The sequence below is a fragment of the Theropithecus gelada genome, chromosome 9 (genome assembly GCF_003255815.1).
Source record: "Theropithecus gelada isolate Dixy chromosome 9, Tgel_1.0, whole genome shotgun sequence".
Taxonomy (NCBI): domain Eukaryota; kingdom Metazoa; phylum Chordata; class Mammalia; order Primates; family Cercopithecidae; genus Theropithecus; species Theropithecus gelada.
Genome location: NC_037677.1, coordinates 123,004,303 through 123,026,143, shown reverse-complemented (window position 1 = coordinate 123,026,143; position 21,841 = coordinate 123,004,303). Strand labels below are relative to the sequence as shown.

Here is a 21,841-nt window from a genome sequence, read left to right as displayed (position 1 = left end):
ATATTAGAAAGGGGATTCTGTGATCAGAGCTCTCAACAATAATATAAAACCTCTGATTTTATAACTTATCCGTAGGCCTAGTGTTTGGTCATATGTATTTCACATTTCAAATCGACTCTTCAATTTTGTTCATTTCCTTCACAACTCAGCATGAAATCAACCCATTTCTGGCTTCAGTCCCATGACTGTGAATTAAGGTTAAAGATTTGCTTCTTCCAGCACCTAATGATCTCCATCTTCAACTTAATTATAGTTATTACGTTTTGCCAACCATACTCATATGCCCATTTGCTACTCATTTTTATAAAGAGGGGAAAATGTAGTATATGTTCAAATTATTGCCAGGAAACAGCTGTCCAAACAAGAATGACGGCCATGCTAATGATGAAGGCGGCGTCCTGAGCAGGAGGCTGTGGTGAGTCGATGCGCCAGTGTTCAAAATCAATGCATGGAAGTTGCTGTAGGCGGATGTCCTAAAATGTAGGAAAGTGAAGACTAGGAACATCAAGATCTGCTTGTGTGTGGACTATCCCGGGGCTTAAGCCTAAGCATGAAGATAATTGAGGGATGATTAAGGCCTTAATTTAGTCTCCATGAGCCCTCACTCACTGATCTAGCTGGGGTCCTCCCTAGACTGCCTGCAAGTTTTAGTCTCATTCAAGATGCTTTGTGGCTTGCTGCCTTTCGGCCTTCAAAATGGTTCTTTCCACCTCTCTTTGACCAGGCTCATGAGCTCAAAGACTCTCCAGGGCTCCGTCAGCCAGCTCCCACATGTTGGATATATTTGTTCAGTGATTTGAACTGCTCAGCACAGGTGACATTCACTGCTCAGTGATGGAGTCGGAATTGATTATCTGAAGGAGGCTGCCTGGTCTGCCCAAATGCAAATCAAAATGATGTCCATTCGTTCTATGGAAGGGCCATTATTCCCCACTGGCCTCACCCCTCGTCCTTAGATCTCTAAGGCTTGCCCTTGGCTTACTTGCTGACAGAGGACAAAGCAAAGGAGCTGATGATGCTGGGGGAGGCCTGCAGGCCATTTCGTAAGCCCCATCAGAGTGGAATCCTCGTAGGGGAATTTCTGAATTGCAAGATATGTTCAGATGTGGCTTTGTCAGGCATTGCCAAAGTTCCCTTGTTTTACAAGCCACACTGAAAGTCTTTTTCTTTTAAAAGATAAGTTAAGTCCATTCACATTTATTGATATAGGCCAGGCGTGGTGGCTCACACCTGTAATCCCAGGACTTTGGGAGGCCAAGACGGGCAGATCACAAGATCAGAAGATCTAGACCATCATGGCCAACACGGTGAAACCGAAACCCCGTCTCTACTAAAAAAAAAAAAAATACAAAAAAACCACAACACATTTATTGATATGACCGATGTTTGGTGTCAACACTATCATAATTTAATAATTATTTTTATTTTTTCATACTTGCTATATTTCTTTCCAAGATATGTATTCTTTGCTACATGTGAAATTACTATTTTCATATGTAATTTGAAATTACATATTTCGTTTATTTTGTTTTGGTATTTAAGAAGGTTTGTGTTTTGTTCTAGCAGATACATTTGTACTTATACTATTTTAAATTTCTGTAGTCCTTTTTCTGAGACTAGTTGAAGGACAGGAAAGAAGAAAGCCAGGCTGACTGTAGGAGTCCTTAAAATTGTTCGTTCTCATTCTTGTTCTCTTTCTGGGAACCTGATGGGATTGCATACCCGCCACCCTGACATTAATGGTTGATGTAGTCCTGAGTGATGTGACTCACCTGGAGTGAAGCCTTGATGGGCCAGTGCAATGATCCATTCCATCCACTCCTTTCAGCACCCATAGTCAAGGAGGCAGATGGAGCCTCCTTGACGTTCCTGAATGACCGCGATGGACAGAGCCCCCCAGGCTTGCACGGGCCATATAACAGGTCTTGCTCCTCAGACATGGACATGCATGTGAACCACTTGGGAACTGGTTACAATGCAGATTCGGATTCAGTGGTTCTGAGGTGAGGTCTCGGATCCCGTGTGTCTAGCAAGTTCCTGGGCATGGTCAATGCTACTGGTTTGTGTACCACCTTTTTAGTAGCAAGGCACTGTACCACCAAAATCTGCTTGCTTCTGTTCTTTGTTTCTTCGCTGCAATGAAACCTAACCATGTGGGTCTCAAAGTATGGTTCAAAGCAGTAGCATCAGCATCACTTGGGAGCTCAGAAATGAACATTTCTGGGGCTCACTTCTGATATACTAAACTGGAAACCCCAGAGTGGGCCCAGCAGTCTGAGTTTTAACAAATATGCCATGTGATTGTGCTCTATGCTACCATGAATCTATCTACTCTTATGCCTTGATAGATCAATTAGGACTTGTGTTTAACTCTGAGTAACTAGATACTCAAAAAGCAGTGGCTTAAAAATGTAAGAGTGTATCTATTGTTAAAAAAAAAAAAAAAAAACCCAGAGGTAGGTAGCCTGGGGAAGGGTATGGCTCTGACCCCTTCCTTTCTATTCCATTTTCCTTTAGGTGTGGCTCTCATTATTATGCTCATAAAGTAGTTGCCAGGACTCCAGCCATCACATCCACATCCATACTACATACTGTGGACTATCTCCTCTCAAGACCTGCTCAGTTCTCCCAAAGGACTTTTTCCACTTATATTTCACTGACCAGAGCAGTGGCCTATGATGCCAAAATGTTTTTAACTAGGACCATTGCCATCTTGAACAAAATGGGGGGTTTTCTGAGTTAAAACAAAAAAAAGCAAAAATGGATATTAGTTAGGCAACCAGCTGTGCCTGGCAACAGAGGTGCTGGGGACTTGAGGGCTCAGTGATTCTGAGTAAAAGGCATTAACAGAGTAGTGTTCTGTGTTCTGGAAGAGTTAGTGGATGTAGTCAGAGAGTAAGAGGCTTTAATCTACAAGCTCAGAGGTGAAGCAGCTGTGGTTGTATGAATGTGGGGCTGGCATGGAGATGATGGCCATTGGATATAGGAGGCATGAGGGCGAGAATTTTGTTTTTTTTCACTGTTGCATCCCAAGTGCCCTATAACATTTCCTGGCACATAGTAGATACTCAATAAATAGTTAAATTGAAGATAAAGAAGTCACAAAATTTATTTGAGGGAGCAGGAGAAACCCACAGAAAAACTTTGTTTCTTCCCTCCCTGGAATACTAAAAGCTCAGTACCCTCAGATGAGGGTAGTAGGTTAAAAGTCTGACATGGAAGCCACCTCCTTTCTTCACTCATGCACACGCACACACACGTGTGCATGCGTACACTCATGCACATGCACACACACAGACACACACACACGCATGCATGTGTGCACGTACATGTCCGGTAGTTCTGGGATGACCATCTGGTCCTGAGCAGACATTTCACTCTGTGGTGACCTTGGTCAACGTTCCTCTGCGCTGTTCCCTTCAACGCCTGGAAGATTACCTTGATTTTTTTTTCTTCCAATTTTTAACATGCAGCATTGTCTGCTTGGTAATTGTCAGAGTACCCAGGAAAGCAAGAGTGGGAGGAGACATGAAAGCCTGCTGAAGTTGCCAGGCACCAAGAAAGGAGAACCATCCATAGCAAGGAGCCCAGCACCCCAGCTCCGCTCCCAAACAGGCATGTCTCACTGAACCCGTGCTTTTAGATGTCAGTGGATATGAGTATGAGAGAGGGTGACCCAGGTGAGTGACAAGCTGTATCCAAAGTGGAAATGAAAGAAATGAAGGAAAAAACTCATATATTAATATACTAGAAATATGTCATAGCTCCCAGAGACAAATACTGTGAGCATTTTGGGAGTGTCAGATTGTCAGTATTTTAATTTTTAATACTTTTCTGTAGGTCAGATTTTCTTTACAGTGATCATTTATTGCTTTTATACTTTAGAAAAAGATGTTTTAAATGGAAATGTCTTAATGAAAGTAATGAAAGTAATTATTGAAATGTATGAAATAATTATTACTTCGAAGGATCACTTTTGGAAACTTTAGCAATGAGTTTTAAGAAAAGCTTAAAGTTATTTTCCTGTGTGCTTCTGGAATCTGAGCCATGCTTTGGGGATAAAGGACTGTAGGGTAACTGATCTTCTGGGACTGTACTTCCTGAAAGGAAGGTAGAAAGATGTGATCTAATATTTAATTGGAACTTGTTTCTATTGATCATGATTCGCAATGTAGTCGAAGTAATCTTGTTATTAGGAAGCAGACAGGCACGAGTGTGTGCACGTGTGTGTGTGTATGTGTGTTTTATTTCTGCCTTCCAAATAGTTTTGTTATGTTTTAAGACTTCTGTTCATCAACCTGAAGATCTCTAGGTATATGACATTATTGGAATAATCATAACTATCTAACAACAGAATAATAATGGATAACTAGAACTGGCTAGTTATCCAGTCCTTTCTAGAGATTCTTCGTGTGGATTGATACATATATTCCTACTTTGCAACAACTGCATGTGAGTCTTTACTGCAAATGAGAGTTGCCTGCACAATTGCCCACATGGTACCTTGAAACTTGACACTAGAACAATAACATTGAATATACTGGGTTTTTTTTCCTCTTTCTCTGAATACACAGAGTGCTTCTGATCACTGAATTTGCATAATAGTATCCTAACACCGTATTGACATCTTAACTATGGTTCTCCCTTCCTGACCATCTGCCCAAGCTCCCAGAAGAAGGAAGCCTCTTCTCATATATCACTACCTCTGTTTACAAGTCAGTCTGATTTCTTGGTCATCAGCCTCTCTGCCCCTGAGGTCTGCTGCTTGAGGGAGAAAAGGTTCTAATGGTTGACGTTTGTGGCAGAAGAAATCTGTTTACTGTCCAGAAAGGTATTTGTAGGAAGTCTGGTTTTCTGGCGAGGAAAGGCCCCCTCCATGTCTGCTTCCTCTAGCCCCACTGGTGCCCCTTCATCCCTGCGGGTAGATTTTCAGGTTGGCTGTCCTCCTTGGCATTCCCATTCCTGCTCTCTCCTTCTTCTTCCCAGTGGCGCCAGCTCCAGCTCTGCTTTTGCTGTGGATCATCTTTGTGGGTAACGCAGCTCACTGCTTCCGTCCTCTCTGCCGGGAGCTGTTTATCCCATTTGCTGTCTGCCTCCTCCTACCTTTTCTGACTCCCTTCCTGGGCTGCAATGCCACTACATAAAAATTGAAGAGAAATGTGCTGAAACAATTATCGGTTGATTTTGAACAGAAGTCTGGATGCGGTGAAATACAGCGATACCAAATGGAGACCCGATCCCATAAGAGGAAATAAAGTTTTAACCTGCAGCCAAAAGTTGAAGCCTTAACCGAAAAAAAAAAAAAAAAAAAAGGGAGAAAAAATATCTACCAGCCTTGTCCATGTAAAACGCTTGTTCTGTTCTGTTTTCTTTTCTTTTCTTTTTTTCTCTCTCTTTCTTTTCTTTTTCTTCTTCCTTTCTTTGCTTTTTTCCTTTCTGTATTTTTTTTTTTTTCGAGACAGAGTCTCGTTCTGTCACTCAGGCTGGAGTGAAGTGGTGCCGTCACGACTCACTGCAGCCTCGAACTGCTGGGCTCAAGTGGTCCTCCCATCTCAGCCTCTAGAGTAGCTCGGACCACAGGCACATACCACCATGCTTGGCTAGTTGTTTTTGTTTGTTTGTTTGTTTGTTTTTTAGTAGAGTTAGAGTCTTACTATGTTGCCCAGGCTGGGCTTGAACTCCTGTGCTCAAGCAATCCTCCTGCCTCAGCCTCCCAATGTGCTGGGATTACATGTTTGAGCCACTACACTCAACCTCTTGTTTCTTAAAAGGCTACAAATTAACTTGACTTTATTTTATTTCATCTTCCATGTATTGTAATTGGAGGTGGTTTTAGGTTTTCTCTCTCCTTTAAAAGTAAAAGAATAAAGCAAACAACACTTGCTTGAAAAGCTGTGCGATTAGAGTGCTCATTGTTACTGCCTCTTCCTTCCTCTTTCGTGGCCTCCATGTCCACGGATGAGCATGCATCATGCAAAAGAATGCCTTCCCTGCTCCTCTGCAGCACGCAACCTGCAGAAGAATGCCTTTCCCTCTGCTGCAGGACACCGCATGCAGAAGAATGCCTTCCCCCCCTGCAACATGCAACCTGCAGAAGAATGCCTTTCCCGCCACTGCAGTACGCAACGTGCAAAAGAATGCCTCCCCCTGCAGTATGCAACATGGAGAATAACGCCTTCCCCACCTCTGCAGCATGCAACGTGCAGAAGAATACCTCCCCCCCGCAGCACACAACATGCAACAGAATGCCTTCCTTCCCCTCTGCGGCAGCCTCTCACTTGCCGAAAGGACACAGCAAAAGAGTTCTCAACTCACCTGCAGGTGCCTATGCAGAGTGGGTGTTCAGCAGACACCCAAGCCTGCCAACCTCTCTTAACTGGTTTCCAGTTAGATGTTGTAGTTTTGGGGCTGGCTGGAGGAGAACCCAGGTGAGAGGAAGAGGTGAGACGCTACGTATGAAATGCAGACCTGAGAGCTTTGCAAAGGTGTTGAGGGCAGAAGGCAGTCTGGGGCTGCTTGTGTTCATGGCAAAGAGCATTAAGGCTCTTAGGAGATGCTGAGGGCCACCCTGCAGTTGAGTTGAGAAATTGATGTTTATGTTGATGGCCCAGAGACAATGACACAAGCTTGGGTTACTGGAGCTCTTAAGACACAGTTGGTTGTAAGATGGCCCAGATTCTGCAGGGAGAAAACGTCACAGCCCGGAACATCAGCATATGGAGGAAATGTGTGGTTTACACTCAGGGAGGCCTGCTTTGTTCAGAAAGGTCTTTTTGGTTGAGTGGTTGGTTGAAGTCTGTTTTAAGAGGGCAGGAGGCTGTACAGAGCTGACTCAAAACCTCAGAGACAATCTTTCTCTTCCTGAATGAATGAATGTTCTAAAGAGCTAAGTTTCATCTTCAATACGAGAATACCTTTAACACAATTTAAACTAATCTGAATATAAAGGATTCTACTGCAAGTTCTGTATGTTATTTACCTGCCTTCGGCTATTAAAGTTCCCGGGGCAGCTGTACCCTCCTGGCTCGCGTGTCTGCTTTTCATAGTTTCTTGCTCTTCCTCTGAGATGTGACTGACAGTCTTGCTGTGATACTGGTTTCTCTCCTTAGCAACCACTCATGCTTTCTGGTTTTCTACTGTGAACAAAATTGCCATGGTTATGAGAACTGTGTGCGTGTGGGGAGCCACTGGCTCAACAGGGGCTCGTATAAGAACATCAAAGATTTGTACAATATTTGGAGAGACACAGTAAAGTATCTTCTTCTATCAGATTGGCTAATGGCGGCATTTTCTGGCCAATGGAGGTAAAATGTCCTGAAAAAGACCCACCTTTTTCTCATGTTGTCCTAAGGACCTGCATGGGCTGGCAGTGTCCCCACCTAGCCCAGATACATGCCTCTTCTCGGTTGTTCTTGATGATGTGTCATTGAGGTCCTTGAAATTCCACCACCCCCAGTCCCTGCCCTGCATGGGTTTCCATAGGGCTCACATTTCACTGCAGGTGAACTTATCCCTAAGGCCTACAGTTGAACATGGTGAGGTCAGGAACAGAAAATCCATACAAGCCTGCTCCCCTGATGCTACTCCTGCCTGCCAGCATGCCCGGACACATGCCAGCCCTGCCTGATGCCAACCGTGATCATTCCCTGATGTCCAGGACTCATTCATCGCTTGCTACTTTCTTCCCCAGCATCATATCCTATAAACTCACATGAAAGCTATGGCCCAGCCAACCTGCTGAAGCCTCCTCTGGAAGCTTTTATCTAACAGATACAATGATGTCCTTACCTTAAAACAGCTAGTTTTTGCTGTACGTGGTGGCTCATGCCTGTAATTGCAGCACTTTAGGAGGCTGAGGCGGGGAGATCATGAGGTCAAGAGATCAAGACCATCCTGGCCAACATATTAAAACCCCGTCTCCACTGAAAATACAAGAATTAGCTGGGCATGGTGGCGGGCACCTATAATCCCAGCTACTCAGGAGGCTGAGGCAGGAGAATTGCTTGAACCCAGAAGGCGGAGGTTGCAGTGAGCCGAGACTGTGTCACTTCAAGCTGGCGACAGAACGAGACTCTGTCTCAAAAAAAAAAAAAAAAAAAAAAAAAAAAAAAAAAAAAAAAGCTAGCTTTGTACTTACTAGTCAGAATTTTGGTATAAAAACATACTGGTTAAGGGTAGCTACATAGGTGGGAAAATTAGAGACAAAAGGAATGTGGAGTAACCCACAGTTGAGGTGAGTGGTCCTGTCTCGTAGAATGTGGGTGGGTGCCATCCAAGAGCAGCTCAGATGTCTGAAGCCCCGGAAATATTCCACTTCTTAATCTAGGAGGTAACTTTGTGGGTGCTCTGTTTAATATCTTTACATTGTAAATATAATGTATTTTGCAGTAAAAGTGAACTTGAGGAAGGCATAAATGGGTACCGCATCGTGACCCAAGGGGCTCTTCTATGAGTCAAGGATATGAGTTCAATAGAAGGAATTTACAACTGTTGGGCAGAATCCTTTGGTTGGTTTTTGTTCACTTCCTGCTGCATAGCTCAATTCTGGGATAATCAAGTTTGTGAGATTGTGGCGCTGTGGCATGAGAAAAGGGGATATGGGGAATGTTTCTATTTAAAGAACAGTCATGAAGGCCTAGCCCTCTCCATGTGGCAGACTCAGGAGCGGGGCTTTAAACGCCCGTCCAGTGGATGGAAATGCCTGGGATAGGTGACTTCGTTGGCAGGCTGCTCTTGAGGTGGCCAGAGCCTGCGGTGGCCGTGGGTCCTTGCTGGGGTGATGCAGTTTAGAATGTTGGGCATGAACAGAGAACTCTCAGTCCCACCCACACGTGGAGTGCATGAGAGGAGAAGAGCACACGTGCCGCCTTGTCCTGTGAGGGTCCACCTGAGGGTGACTGCACAGCTGACGATTGTACGTTTCAGAATGCACGAAATGAGACCTGATCAATCAGTTGTCAGAAAAGTCCCTCTTTGGCTGCATATTTCTTTTCTGCGGTGCACTAACTGCCTTCCATTTTCTCTGAGTTGTTTTAACTCTTTCAAGTCACAGCCTGAATATCTGACTTACATAAGCTCATTCACATAAAAAGTTACAGTAAACCAGAGATAGATGAATAGATAGATGATAGATAGATAGATTAAAATATTGATCGGTTGATCTTATAAATCTATAAATAAATAGTTAATTTAAACAAATCTAACTCCAGGATGGATCCCTATCTCCTGGCAGATTGAGACTGCATCACTGATAACTAATTTGGTTTTTGATTCTGTCAGAGAGCTCTAACAAAAGAAGGTGGTATATGACTATTTTTGGGCTTTTTCTGTCTGCAATCTTTTGTACTTAAACAGAACCAATGTTTTGAAATAAGAGTCTGGAAACATTTTTCTGTACAGTTTAGCAAAGCCAACTTTACAATAGGTAGACAAACATCTCCAAATGACAAAGGCTGATAACAATTTCTTTCTTTTTGGTACTTTCTATGTATCCAACACTGGGGCCTGCAGGCACTTTTGACCTACATTCTGTTTATTTGCATGTAAGAACATGGAAAGCTGGGTTTCCCCTCTTGGTGAATAAGAAAATTGATGGCTCTCAGGTGGCCTCACCTGTGTTGGATCCCACGGCCAGCAAGGTGCTTTGGGGGCCCTCTAGCCCTAGAGTCTTCACTCTTCCCTCTGTACTACACAGCCTGGCCTTGCCCCACACAGCCTGCTTCCACTGGCTGGAGCAGTGGGGACTCCAGGACAGAGGGGGTAGAACAAATGACAGACTTCTGAGAAACTGATGAGAGAGGTTGGTAGTCATGAGCTCAATTCCTTTTTATATATAAGACATTTGAGAAAACATAGCAAGAATATTCTTATAACTTTTATTATTCCAGGGATTCCCAATATGTTTTCTGTCCCAACACACAGGAAGGCTAGGACGCATTCCCACTGGCAGCAATGGTGGGGCCATTTCTCTTGGGTGGCATCAGCATGGGGGGCTGACAACTTGGTGCAGTCCCTCCCTTATTTAAAAAGAATAACTCTTTTAAAAATGTATAGGGCATTCCAAAATAAAAGAGGTTTAAAAAAATCAAAGAGTACAAAATGGGTGGTGGAAAGAAAGCCTGTTTTCCACTCCCAATTCCTAGTGTTACATTGCCCTCTCCTGAGACAACACAGTCTCCTGCCTGTTCTGTGTCCTTTGAGAGAGATCTGAGTCTAAAAGCATTTACTGGGGAAACACACTGTCCTGCATTTTGCTTTGTTCACTAGATAATGTATCTTACAGATTAACCCACATCCACACAAGAGCATCTGCCTCATTCTTTTTAACCATTGCAGAGCATGGATGTACCATCATTTATTTAATTAGTCCCCTATCAATGGACATAGGGTGGTTCCCAGGCTTTTGATAGTACAATGTGGAAACAAGTGACATGTTGTACACGTCTTTAAACCCACCGCTTTATTAGAGCTATGCACATTGACCCGATAAATTGTTTCCTACCTCTGTATTTGCCATAGTACGTAACTCGGCACCAATGCTTCTGCAATAGTAATCATAACGAACATTTGTTCAAAGCTGATTGTGCATCAGGAACTGTGCTAAACACTCTATATAAATTACTATTTCATTATAACATTACCTCAATTTTCATGTTTGAGATTTATATAATATAGATATGTTGTTATATATAATATAATCATATAAATTATATAAAAGATATAATTTGTTATAGAAATAAACTTATTACAGAAACCTAAATAATATAATAATAAATAATTTAATATTAGTCCATTATATTATTGCCTCACCTCAATTTTATAGGTGAGGCTGGAAAGTTTAAATGTAGCAGAGGTGGGATTTGAACTCAGGTACTCTGGCCCCAGAATCAAGGTGCTAACTCACTCTGTTGCTCACTGAAGATAATGTAATATGAGTTCCTAAGGACACCACCGAGCACAGTCTCTTTCAAGCCCAATCCAGGACAGCCCTGTATAGAGATGGAGCTCCTAACTGAACTTGCAGTACTGTACTCCCCCTCAAGTTTGTCCTGAGAAAAGCACCATGTGCGGTAGATGTCAGTACTTTAGATTGGATTCACAAGAGATTTTGAGCACAATTCTCATTTTATTTTTAGTACACACAAAAGTATTTTCTGGAAGCAGCAAGAGGCAGCAAGGAGAAGTATGCATGACTCTGTCTGCTCCTCCAGTGGAACAGAAGCCCACTAGACATTTCCTTCCCATTGGGGATAGCTCTCCAAGCGATGACTGTCTGTCTAGAGACCTTTCTGAACCCACAGAGGGACGACATCAAAGCTTCCTGAAACCCAGAATCCTTTTTCCTGGGTTTCTTTGCCCCTTACAAGATGTATGTGCATCTCAACAGGAAGACAATGGTGTTCAGATAGAAAGCAAATTCCCCAAAGGTAAGGAGCGAGGGTGGTGGGTGACATCATTCTGTCTTGACAGTCGATAAAAAGTTGTTGATTACCTACTTGGACCTTGTGCATACAGTCACTGTTCACCTGAGGAAGCCTCCCCTTCTCCAACTGGGAGAGCAGAGAGGGGACAAATTGTTGCCACGTAAGAACCTCCCAAGCACCCAGGAGGCAGCCCTATGTGGGTCAGGGATTTTCCAAGCCCACTGTGTGCAAGGCCAGTACCCACTGTGGCTGAGAGAAGACCACACCCAGGTGCACAGCAGACTCCCAGGCTCAGCTAAGGAAAGTTGGAGATGCAGGTGTGTGTGGCTGCTCTGAAGGCAGCAGGTCTGCTGGGTTGACTGTGCCCCATGACTAACGAGCAGGGATAATGACTAAGGCGCGAGGCTCCCACAGGTGCCCAGCACTTAACAAGCATGAGACACTGGAACTCACGTACCCAAAAGATAGGTCCCAAACTCAGCCTCCCACAGAAGAAGAAACCAAGAATTAGGACACAGTCATCATTTCTCTGGGCGTCAAGTTGCTGACCACTACTGAATGGTGCAACAGTGATATAGAAAGGACATAAGAGCACATTGGAAAAACGTCCTGTGGCACCTGGTTATGTCAGCAGGAAAATTTATATTTCCTATCCCTCTAAAGATGTTCTCTAAGAACTACGGAAAAGGACAGAAAGACATCAGCTTGGGTTGTAAAATTTAAATTGGTTATGGCAATTGATAAAAGTAATTTCACCTGGAACCCAAGTTAATCCCTAGCTTCTCATTCATTAATCGTTTAGAGAAGCATTTATTAAGCATCTACTGCATGCCAGACACTGTGCTTTATATCCCCTGCCCTCTAGGCTCTCAGTTGGTGCAGGAAACAGCAGCATAGTTCTGTCTGTGTGATGGGCCATGGGGAAGCCGAGGGCAGCCCCTGACACTCCAAGGAGGGTCTGTGCAGAGGCACCTTTGCCAAGGAAGTGATTTGAGCAGGAACTTGAAAGTATATTTGACGTTTTCAAATCAGACCTGAGGACAGAGGGAAAGGTACACATGAAACAAGGAGCTGGGACAGGAAGAACGTGGTTGATGTGGGGACCTGCAGAGGGTCGGGCCAGGACCCAAGGGTTGTGGGGGTAGCAGTGGCTGGCGTGAGTCTGCAGGGGTCACGTGCATCAGGTTAGAAGGCCTTTCTAAACTCACTTAGGAAGTCTGGATTGAAGGCAGAGCCAAGCCTTTGAAAAGGAAGAGACATAATTAGATTTGCTCGAGAGGAAACTACTGCCTCGTGTGCAATGTGGAGGGCAGATGGGAGAGGAGCGCGGCTGGGGCCTGAGGCCCAGCCGACGAGGAGAGCGTGGAGTCACTGTGCAGGAGGGGCCGCGGCTGCAGAGACGCTCGGGATCCAGGGATGGGTCTTTGAGCAGTGAAAAGGTGGGAATGTTAGGGTTGGCCCTGGGGTTTCTGGTTCTGGTGCTGGGGAGAATGATGGAGAAGGAGGCGGAGAAATTGTGGCTTCCTCCCCTGTGTACAGGGTGAACTAGAAAACGTGCTCACAAGAAGACATGGAAGCAGTGTGGCAGAAGGCAAGTTTAACTCCACAGGAGGGGGTTGGGCTAGTGTTAGGCCTGAAGGGGCAGCGGGAGACAGGCGGTGGGTGGGGCAGAGTGGTCACAGGGAAATTTTCCAGAAGGAACCAGAGCAAATGCTCAGAAAAATGAAAGAGCATGACTGGAAACCTAAGTGGTGTGCTGTTGTTAGAGACTCCAAAGCGACCGCTGCTGGTGGGATGCCCACCGTGAATGGCCATGAAAAGTCCACTTGGCTTGGGCTTGTAGGTAACAGGAACTGTGGGTGGGTCTTGAGCAGAGGTTGGACAACTGATCCAGGCAAGGGACGACCCAGGCATAAATGGTGAGTTGTAGTCGTTGTAATTGTGGAGATGCATCCCATGGACAGGTGAGCCTCTAGAAGGCCACCTCCACACTCGCCACAGAATGAGCTCCTTTTGGGCACCTAGCCTGGTGCTGTGGAGAGAAGGAGGGTGGATATGATATGGTCCAGCCCTCGAGGGAGTCCTCGCTGGTGGGGTGAAAACATCATCTTCCAACCCCTCCCCCGGTTATAGATGCTGCTGAGTGAGCGACGTGTGTTCCCTGGGGTGACGTAGCAGAGGCAGGGATGGGTCCTGCCTTGGGAAGGGGAAAGAGGCTTTTGGAAGGTTTGGACTCAGCCTGGAGGTGGGAGTCCACTGGGCAGAGGAATCAAAGGGGCTTTGTGAAGATAGGCGAGCCTGTGGGTGAGGAGTGAGGGACAGGCTGCCATGCGTTTCAGAACCGGGGTGGTTTCAGGGCGCTGTGTTGAGGGGAAGATGCAGTGAGGCAAGCAGTGGGGCTCATATGGGAGGGGTGGACTAAGGACAGAGTGAAGGACGTTGTGTTGCAGGCTGAGGCCCGTAAGTGCCCAGTGAATACTCATTAATTCCCAATCCATCAGAAACGGTCCTGCCTGAGATGCTGTTGGATCCATTCATGTCCGGACCTTTTCCACAAGGGAAAGTCAAAATGGCCCCGGGAAGAGCCCAAAACCAGCCTTGAGCAAGAAGTCATCCCAATTGCTTATGCAAAGCCAGTGGTCGTCTCCAGCAAGTACAGCGGAGGGCTCTCTAATTGAATACCAGCGCTCTGTCCTTATATCATCAGTGTAGCAAGCACTGGGTAGATTAATACACTGTCCCAAAACAACCCAACTGTGATAATTGGACAGGACACACTTAATATGAAGCACTGAATAGAAAAGTTTCTTTTCATTTTGAGCAAAGCCATCCTAACCATCAGAAGCCTAGGGAATACCTCCCTGGCATAATTAGCCGGTCCTGAAGTCTGGCTGAATGCAAATGCACTTCCTTGTGACCAGGGCGGCCGGGGGCTCTGTGATGAGGCATGATCTTGTCAGCTTAACGAGGCCCATTAATAATCCACTGGCGTTTCTATTTTCAAAATTGTCTTCTGTGTCTAATGGTATTGAGGAGTCAGGCGAAAATCACTTGGTGCCCTCTAAATGGGATTCTAAATCTTCTCTCCTAGGAGATTACACGTGCTGTGACTTGGTTGTAAAAATAAAGGAATGTAAGAAGAGTGAGGACCCCACCACGCCTGAGCCTGCCACAGCAGCACCCTCGCCAGCACCCCCTGAGACAGCAGGGAGCCCTGGCCTGTCCGAAGACTGTTCTGAGCCTCAGCAAATGCCTACAAGATCCTTGACCTTGCAAGTAAGGCCTTCTGTGTGTCGTGGCTTGATTCGTGCCAAAGGGAGAGGTTTCCTAGGGAGTCCGTGAGCACACACTCCCTCACTTCCACCTCTGAGGCTGGAAACCTGATTTCACTTCATAGCAGCTATGTGACTGGGCAGGTCCCCTAAGCTTTCTGGGCTACTCTGTCACTGTTTGAATAATGGAGACAATGACACTGACTCCTCCAGGTTAGAGTGAAGATCAAATACTATCAGTAGTGACAGTGACAGCGGCAGTGATGGATGCTCCAGCCTTCCACAGGTCACTTCCTAGGCATCAGTGCCTCCAATCCATACAAGACTCCCAGGAGGTAGGAGCCTGTAGGAGCTCCAGATCTCAGTGTCTTCAGATGAAGACACTGAGCCTTTGAGAGGTAAAGTTGCCCAAGGTCACATGGTCATGAATGGAAGGATAGGAAAGTTTTAGTTTGGCATCTTTTCCCAATTGCTTTATAAAATGTAGTATGCATACATTTTATAAAGTTTAAAAATACAGAGAAATAAAAATTAGGAGGGCAAACAACCTCAGAGAAAGTCTCTGCTAACTGTATTGCACAGCTAGCCACACCTTCTTGGAAGGCACTTAATAAGTTTGCAAACCTCCCTGCAGTTGCAGGTGTGGAGATGGCTCCACTGGCTGGCTCCTGTACCCAGGGGGCCTTGGTGGGACCTGGGTGAGGCATTCATGCTGCCCTCAAAGTCTCCAAGGACATTCTTGGTGGGGTGGGCAGCCGAGGCAGAAGCTACACCTGAGCCACCAGTCTGTTCCTAAGGGTTATCTCTTTAGGCATGGAACTCTCTTGAAGCTTCAGCACATCCAGTGACTTGTACCTTGTGGTTCTCTGCTCCTGGTGGCTGGCATCATGTGGGGAGCTGGCTGAGAAGACTTCTTCCCTAGCATAGCTGCCAGGGACACATATGTGACACAGACTGAGCCCACACTTCTTCCCCCTGGGCACGCTGAACTCCCAGAGGAAGAGGAAGGGAGCAGCGGAACATTTTGGTCATGGCAGCATGCCCAGCGAGCCTTTGCTGAGCGTATACATGCAGGACTCCTACTATGTGGGTGATGCATTGTTAATGAGACATGGCCCATGACTTCCTGGAGCTCACAGCCTAGCACCGAGGTAAATGTGTGACTCACTGTTGCTCAGGCCCATCGGTGAAGCACCATGCTCTGACTCAACAGGACATTTCAACAGGGATTCCTGGGGTAGATGGAACTTGAACCAATGGCTATGGGTGGTACTTCAGGCTGGGGACAACTTGAGCAGAGACTCTCAGGAATAGTAAGTTAAGACCATAAAAAGCAGTGCAGGAAAAGAATGGGGTTCCCACGGATGGGTTGTTACCATGTGATCTACCAAACTACCATGAGCCTCAGTTTCTGCATCTGTCAAATGGAAAGACATATGCCTGCCTTCGTGAACAGCTGTGGGACTCCACGAGGTGATGAATACACATCGAGCACCTAGCCCAGTGTCTGGGACACAGCGGAATGGCAGTTAGTCTTGTTCAGGAGACCTGTGTGGGTGGCTTGGTGCATGGAGGTTGGCTTGGTGCATGGAGGTGGGAGTGGAGACACATGGACCTCTGACATGGTTTGTGGAGCTCACAGAACCTTCTGCATAGGCAAAGGCTTCCTCCCAACTCTTTCTACCCAGGAGGAGGAGCTGTTTCCTTTGGCCGCAGTTGTGGTGCCTCCTGAAAGGGCGTGTTTTTCACACTGAGTGAATGATCTGTGTCTGTGCTTCTTGGGGCTTCCAAGTGCAACAGAAGCAAGTGACTCAGCACCTCCGTTCCCTCCACACCCATGTCTCTTTGGAATACAGAATGTAGGGCTCTTGGATTGTCTTTTGGGAACAAATGACTCAGCAGGGTAGAAAGAGGAACGGGCAGACGTTGCCTCTGCACTCCCGGCTTTGATGCCAGTTGCCGGTCAATCCTGCTGCAGCAGGGGTCTCAGCGCTGGCCAGGCCTGACCCCCAGGACCTGTGTTGTCAACATGCCTGTTACCCTCTTTACACAAGGATGTGGAAGAAAATTGTGACGTACTTTTGCACCGTGGCTTTTGGTCTCGGAATGTCATGCTTGCCATCAGCTCCTTGGCCACATCAGACAGATGTGTTGCCTTTGTGTGTCACTGCTCTTAAAAATGACATATTTTCTTTGCTTTGCATAGGAAGCACTGGAAGTTCGTAAGCCTCAGTTCATTTCTCGCTCACAAGAACGGCTGAAAAAGCTCGAATACATGGTCCAGCAGAGGAAAGCCCAGCGGAAGGAGGACCTGAGGCAGAAGCAGAGCGTCCTTCCCATCCGCACCAGCAAGAAGCAGTTCACGGTTCCCCATCCTCTGAGTGGTAAGCTGCAGGTGGCTTGTGGAGACTGGAAAAGACCGGGGCGGGGGGTTCCTGGAGCTGGAGGCTTCACTCAGGAGTGATGGTTCCAAGTGATGCCACTGACATATGCAGAACCTATTATGGCTCCAAGTGGCTGACCCTCAGCATCAGAAAGCCTGTTCTTGGAGCCAGCCCATTTTGAGAGATCACATATGGGCACTGAGCTCAGCAGAAACAACTTGGGACACCAATTTACCATTACAGCTGGGACAGAAGCCACACCACTATAGCAGCCAGGGTAGCAAGTTCAAATTCTTGGCTCCTAAAAGATATTTGCAAGAGATCCCCTTTGCCCTTTATAGATTGCAAAACAGATCTCGGGGTGAGAGGTTGACTCCAGCTTGTCTACATCAACATTCGTCATCTTGAAACCCCTTTCCTGCTGTGAGCTCAGAGGATGCACGGCCAGCTTCCCAGCACTGTGAGGCCAGTGTCACACTGACCCTGTGAGGGAGGGCACTTCCTTACTCACTGGAGAGGGAGTTATCAGGAACCTTCTCTGGGTGCCATGCTGGGAGCAAGACTGACCTCAGTCCCTACTTCATGGAGCTTATAAACAGACTATTAAACTAGCAAGAATAACAAAAAGAAATGAGGGTAAGGATGGGGGACATCAGAGCACATACTTAGTGACTGCCAACCCAAATCTTAAAATCTGGAGGCCTGGAAAAACCCCAGTTTTATTCCTTTGGATAGAGGAATGAGATCTTTCTTCCTAGGAAAATGTTTTGGCCCCTAGGAGGTGAAATCATGAGTATAACTCAGAATCAAAGTCTTTTGGGGAAATAACCGTATTCAATAAAGTGCAGCTTAGCAAACATTACCAAGATCTCATTCCGGGTGCCTGGGGGACTGAGGAAAAGGGTGTTGTAATAGAATTCCTGTGAACCTCCCCAGTCTATGAGCAGACTCAGTCTCCTTCCCTCCACCAGAACTCTGCTGGTGGAGCTGTCTAAAGACCTCGGGGAGGAATGAATTTGAATGCATCCTTCCCTGTGGCTAAATATTTGCCAAGACACCTGCTGCTCCCTCCGCATGACAATTTCTAGTATACTAACAAAAGGGGGTATGCAAAGAGCTCCCCATGGGAAAACGTGTCTCTAACCAGTGCTGTAAGTCTGTTGGCAGATATAGGTTCAATGGGGATACAGTTTCCAGGAGGCTGTTTCGTCTCTGGCCCAATAAAGAGAAAACTGGGTTCAGGCACAGACTTCTCAAGTTGCTGTGAGAACCAAAGCCAGCACCAGGAGACCTCTGGGGCCTTCAGTGCCTACACTGGCCCTGGGCAGTGTTGGGTGTTGGTGCCCAGGCTGTGTGGGCCACTTAGCCTCAATAGTTCTGAAGATGCTACTTGAGAGCATGGTTAGGCTACCAAATTTGTGGTCAGCAAATATAGAATGACGCCACTTTAGAGCTCAAGACTCACGTACACACACAGAATGGCGCTGAGGGCTTCCTTTTCAGTCAGGTCCCTTCACTTTGTGTGGGAAGAAACAGAGACCCAGAGACCTTAGGGAACCTGTTTAGTGTGGTGCTGTGCTGGGCTTCTCTTCTCCTGGGCCAGCACCTCCCGGCTGTGCCATTCTACCGGCCACAAGTGGTCTGGGACACCACCATCCCAAGTGCCAGAGGCAATGTGGCCTTGGCCATCTGTACTGGTTTCCTAGGGCTGCTGTGAGAAATCACCAAACACAGGGCTTAAAAGAACAGGACCTGGCGGGGCCCAGTGGCTCAAGCCTGTAATCCCAGCAGTTTGGGAGGCCGAGGTGGGTGGATCCCTTGAGCCCAGGAGTTCAAGACCAGCCTGGCAACATGGAGAAACCCTGTCTCTACAAAACGTACAAAAATTGTCCAGGCATGAAAGTGCATGCCTGTAGTCCCAGCTACTTGGGAGGCTGAGGTGCGAGGATCACCTGAGCCTGGCTAGGTCATGGCTGCAGTGAGCTGTGATCGTACCACTTCACTCCAGCCTGGGCAACAGAGCACAAGACCCTGTCTCAGAAAAAGCAAAATACAAAACAAACAAACAAACAAAAAACAAGCCCAGAAACATTTTCTTGCAGTTCTGGAGGCCAGAAGTCAAAATCGAGGTTTCCACAGGGTTGGTTACTTTCTAGAGGCTCAGTGGGCAATGCTGTGTCCAGCCTCCCTCTCTGCTCCTGGCGGCTTCCTGCAGTCCTCAGTGTTCCTTGGTTTGTAGATACAGCACTACGGTCTCTGCCTCTGTCTCTACATGGCCGTCTTCCCTGCGTCTGTGTCTCTATGTTCAAATTTCCTTTCCTCATAAAGACGACGGTCACTGGATTAGGGCTACCCTCATCCAGTCAGACCTCATTTTAACTTGATTACCTCTGCAAAGACCCTATTTCTAAAGAAGTCACATTCAGAGTTCTGGGGGATTAGGACTTAAACATATCTTTTTGTTGGGGAGACACCATTATACTCATTATATCATCCAACTGGTGTTTGCCCAAAACAAATATCCTTACAAGTTCACATTCCTTTAAATGAAAATCTTAAAATTGTATGTAATAAAAGGTAACCAGGCTCAGTTCAGAATGTTAACTAACTGAATACCTTTTACTCCCCAAATTCCAAGACAGTCCTGGCAACCAGCATGCTCTCAAAGTGGGACTTGGCCAACATGGGTTTTATGGCCACCCTGACCATCCCTGTGGTATTTATGTGTTGATGAGAGCTTTACTTTGGGGTTTGTTTGTGTTAGGTCAGTGAAATCAGACAACCTCTGAAACCATAGCCTCATACAAGCTTGGGCAAGTGAGAAGAAATGTTTAAAGCCCTATTAAACAAGTCTGCAATACACATCTTGTCTTCAGCCTGTCTGCTGGCAAGATGATAAAAGTAAAATGCAGATGTTTTTCTTACATGCTAAATTAGTTAATAAATCATATGCGTGAACGAGCTCTGGCTACAGCGTCAAGGCGCCTGCTAAAAAGAAGACTCCTGTTTGCTTTTGGTGCTGGGGTAGCTGCCTCTGATCGGGGCTTGTCAAGCAGTCTTGGCTCAGGAGCAGAACCTGAAAGGTTCAGGTGGGAGCCTCGGCAGCTGACAATGCCAGAGAAGCCAGTCCCTGGACTTGCAGGGGATGACTATGGTGAGAACCAGGGAACCAGCTGATCTTTATGGTAGCTAGTGAATTCTGAGCACCTTTGAGGCCAGGGGAAGAGTGCTGCATGTGGGTGAGTGTTAATTAGGGTTAGGGCTCCTTGTTTGGAGGCAGGAAAATTTTCATGAACAACTGGGGACTCTAGAGGGACCAGGAAGTAGCATTGTCAAGGTCCTAGCTACAGTCCATAGCCTGTCTCGACTATCTTGTCACCTGTAGTTTGAACTCTCGAAGCCAATAAATACGATGCATAAGTCTCTCTCCTCACCCGGGAGCTACCTGGGCCACCTTCCCATGGCTCTAGCAGTGACAGAAGGAACTTCTTTGTCCATCTCTTCAGCATACCTTGTTTGAGAACCCACACAGTGCTAGGCACAGTCCCTAGTCTGCCCACCTTGTGGGGAAGCAGGCGGGTGAAGAGGCGATGCTCATAGGATTCTCATAGTGCCACGAAAGGGGTTTGCTGAGGTTGTTGTGGAATCTCATAGATGGTAGCCTTGCTCCCACCCTGGGGAGGAAGGTTCCCGACGTGGGGGAGAACCATGCCAATGGGGCAGGGTGGGTGAGGAGGGGAATACACAGTGAAGAAAGGAGGCTGGGGATACGCAGTTTAGCTATGATTGGATGGTAAAATGGGGATGGGCGGGGAGGTGAAGGGGCCAAAGAGGAGCCCAAGGAAAGATGAACTGTAGATGTGGCTAAGTGTAACCTTATTCTGAGGTCAAAAGCAGGGCTGGGAACTAGTAGTGTAGCTTCAGGTACGACATGATGAGGGTGGGGTCTGGGCAGGGCAGTGGGATGAGGAAGGTGGTGGATGCCAGGGGTTCTCAGGTAGAGGGATCAGTGGGAGGTGGTGATTGTGAGATGTGGAGGACGGAGGCTGACACCCACGGACGCCAAGGGAAGGTGGCAGGAAAGCTGGCCTTTGCTTTCAAGTCTCTAACATTAGGAACACTCCAACCCAAGGGCCTCTCTCCTCCCCAAGTCAGGGCTCTACCTGTGCAATTCACCAGAGTTGCCTGGGAGTGATAAGCAAGGCTTCCCCATCATCACCACACAGCTCCTGGGGCCCCAAGTGGATTGGGTCGTGTTCAAAGGCTGGCCACAACCTGGAAATTAGTGTGTTCCAGAACTTGTCATTGCTCTGCCTTACAGGTGAATCCAGAGCAGGATAGGCTAAAAATAAGTGTGAAGCATCAGGCACAGCCCCTGCAGGTTATAGTGGGGACAGTGCCTGCAAGTATTAGGGGGTATAGTCCCCGCAGGTGGGAGGAGTACAGCCCCTGCAGGTAGGGGACACAGCCTCTGTGGGCAGTAGAGGGCATAGGCCCTGCAGGCAGTAGGGGTACAGCTCTTATAGAGAGTAGGGGTAAACCATAGCTTCCAGGCAGTATGGGGTCAGCCTGTGCATAGGGGCACAGCCTTTGCAGATTGTAGAAGGTACAGCGCTTGTAGGTAGTCAAGGTACAACCTCTGCAGGTCATAGGAACAGGGTGCCTGCAAGTTGTAGAGGGTATCGCCCCTGCAGGCAATAGGGGGTTCAGCATTTGTAGGTCATAGGGGGTACAGGCCCTGAAGGCAGTAGGGGTACAACTC

General features: G+C 46.8%; 1 protein-coding gene across 4 annotated transcripts in view; it reads left to right on the top strand.

The window, feature by feature from the left end:
• The window catches only part of C9H10orf90 (chromosome 9 C10orf90 homolog), a 244,944-nt gene that overhangs the window by 201,570 nt on the left and 21,533 nt on the right, over nt 1-21,841 (top strand). For 3 of the 4 annotated variants that reach the window (XM_025396658.1, XM_025396660.1, XM_025396659.1), the window contains 3 exons: nt 11,136-11,426; nt 14,515-14,699; nt 16,902-17,079. In XM_025396658.1, the coding sequence (XP_025252443.1) occupies nt 11,136-11,426; nt 14,515-14,699; nt 16,902-17,079 (654 nt within the window). The remainder of the gene's footprint in view (nt 1-11,135; nt 11,427-14,514; nt 14,700-16,901; nt 17,080-21,841) is intronic. The other variant, XM_025396661.1, reaches the window with a different exon arrangement.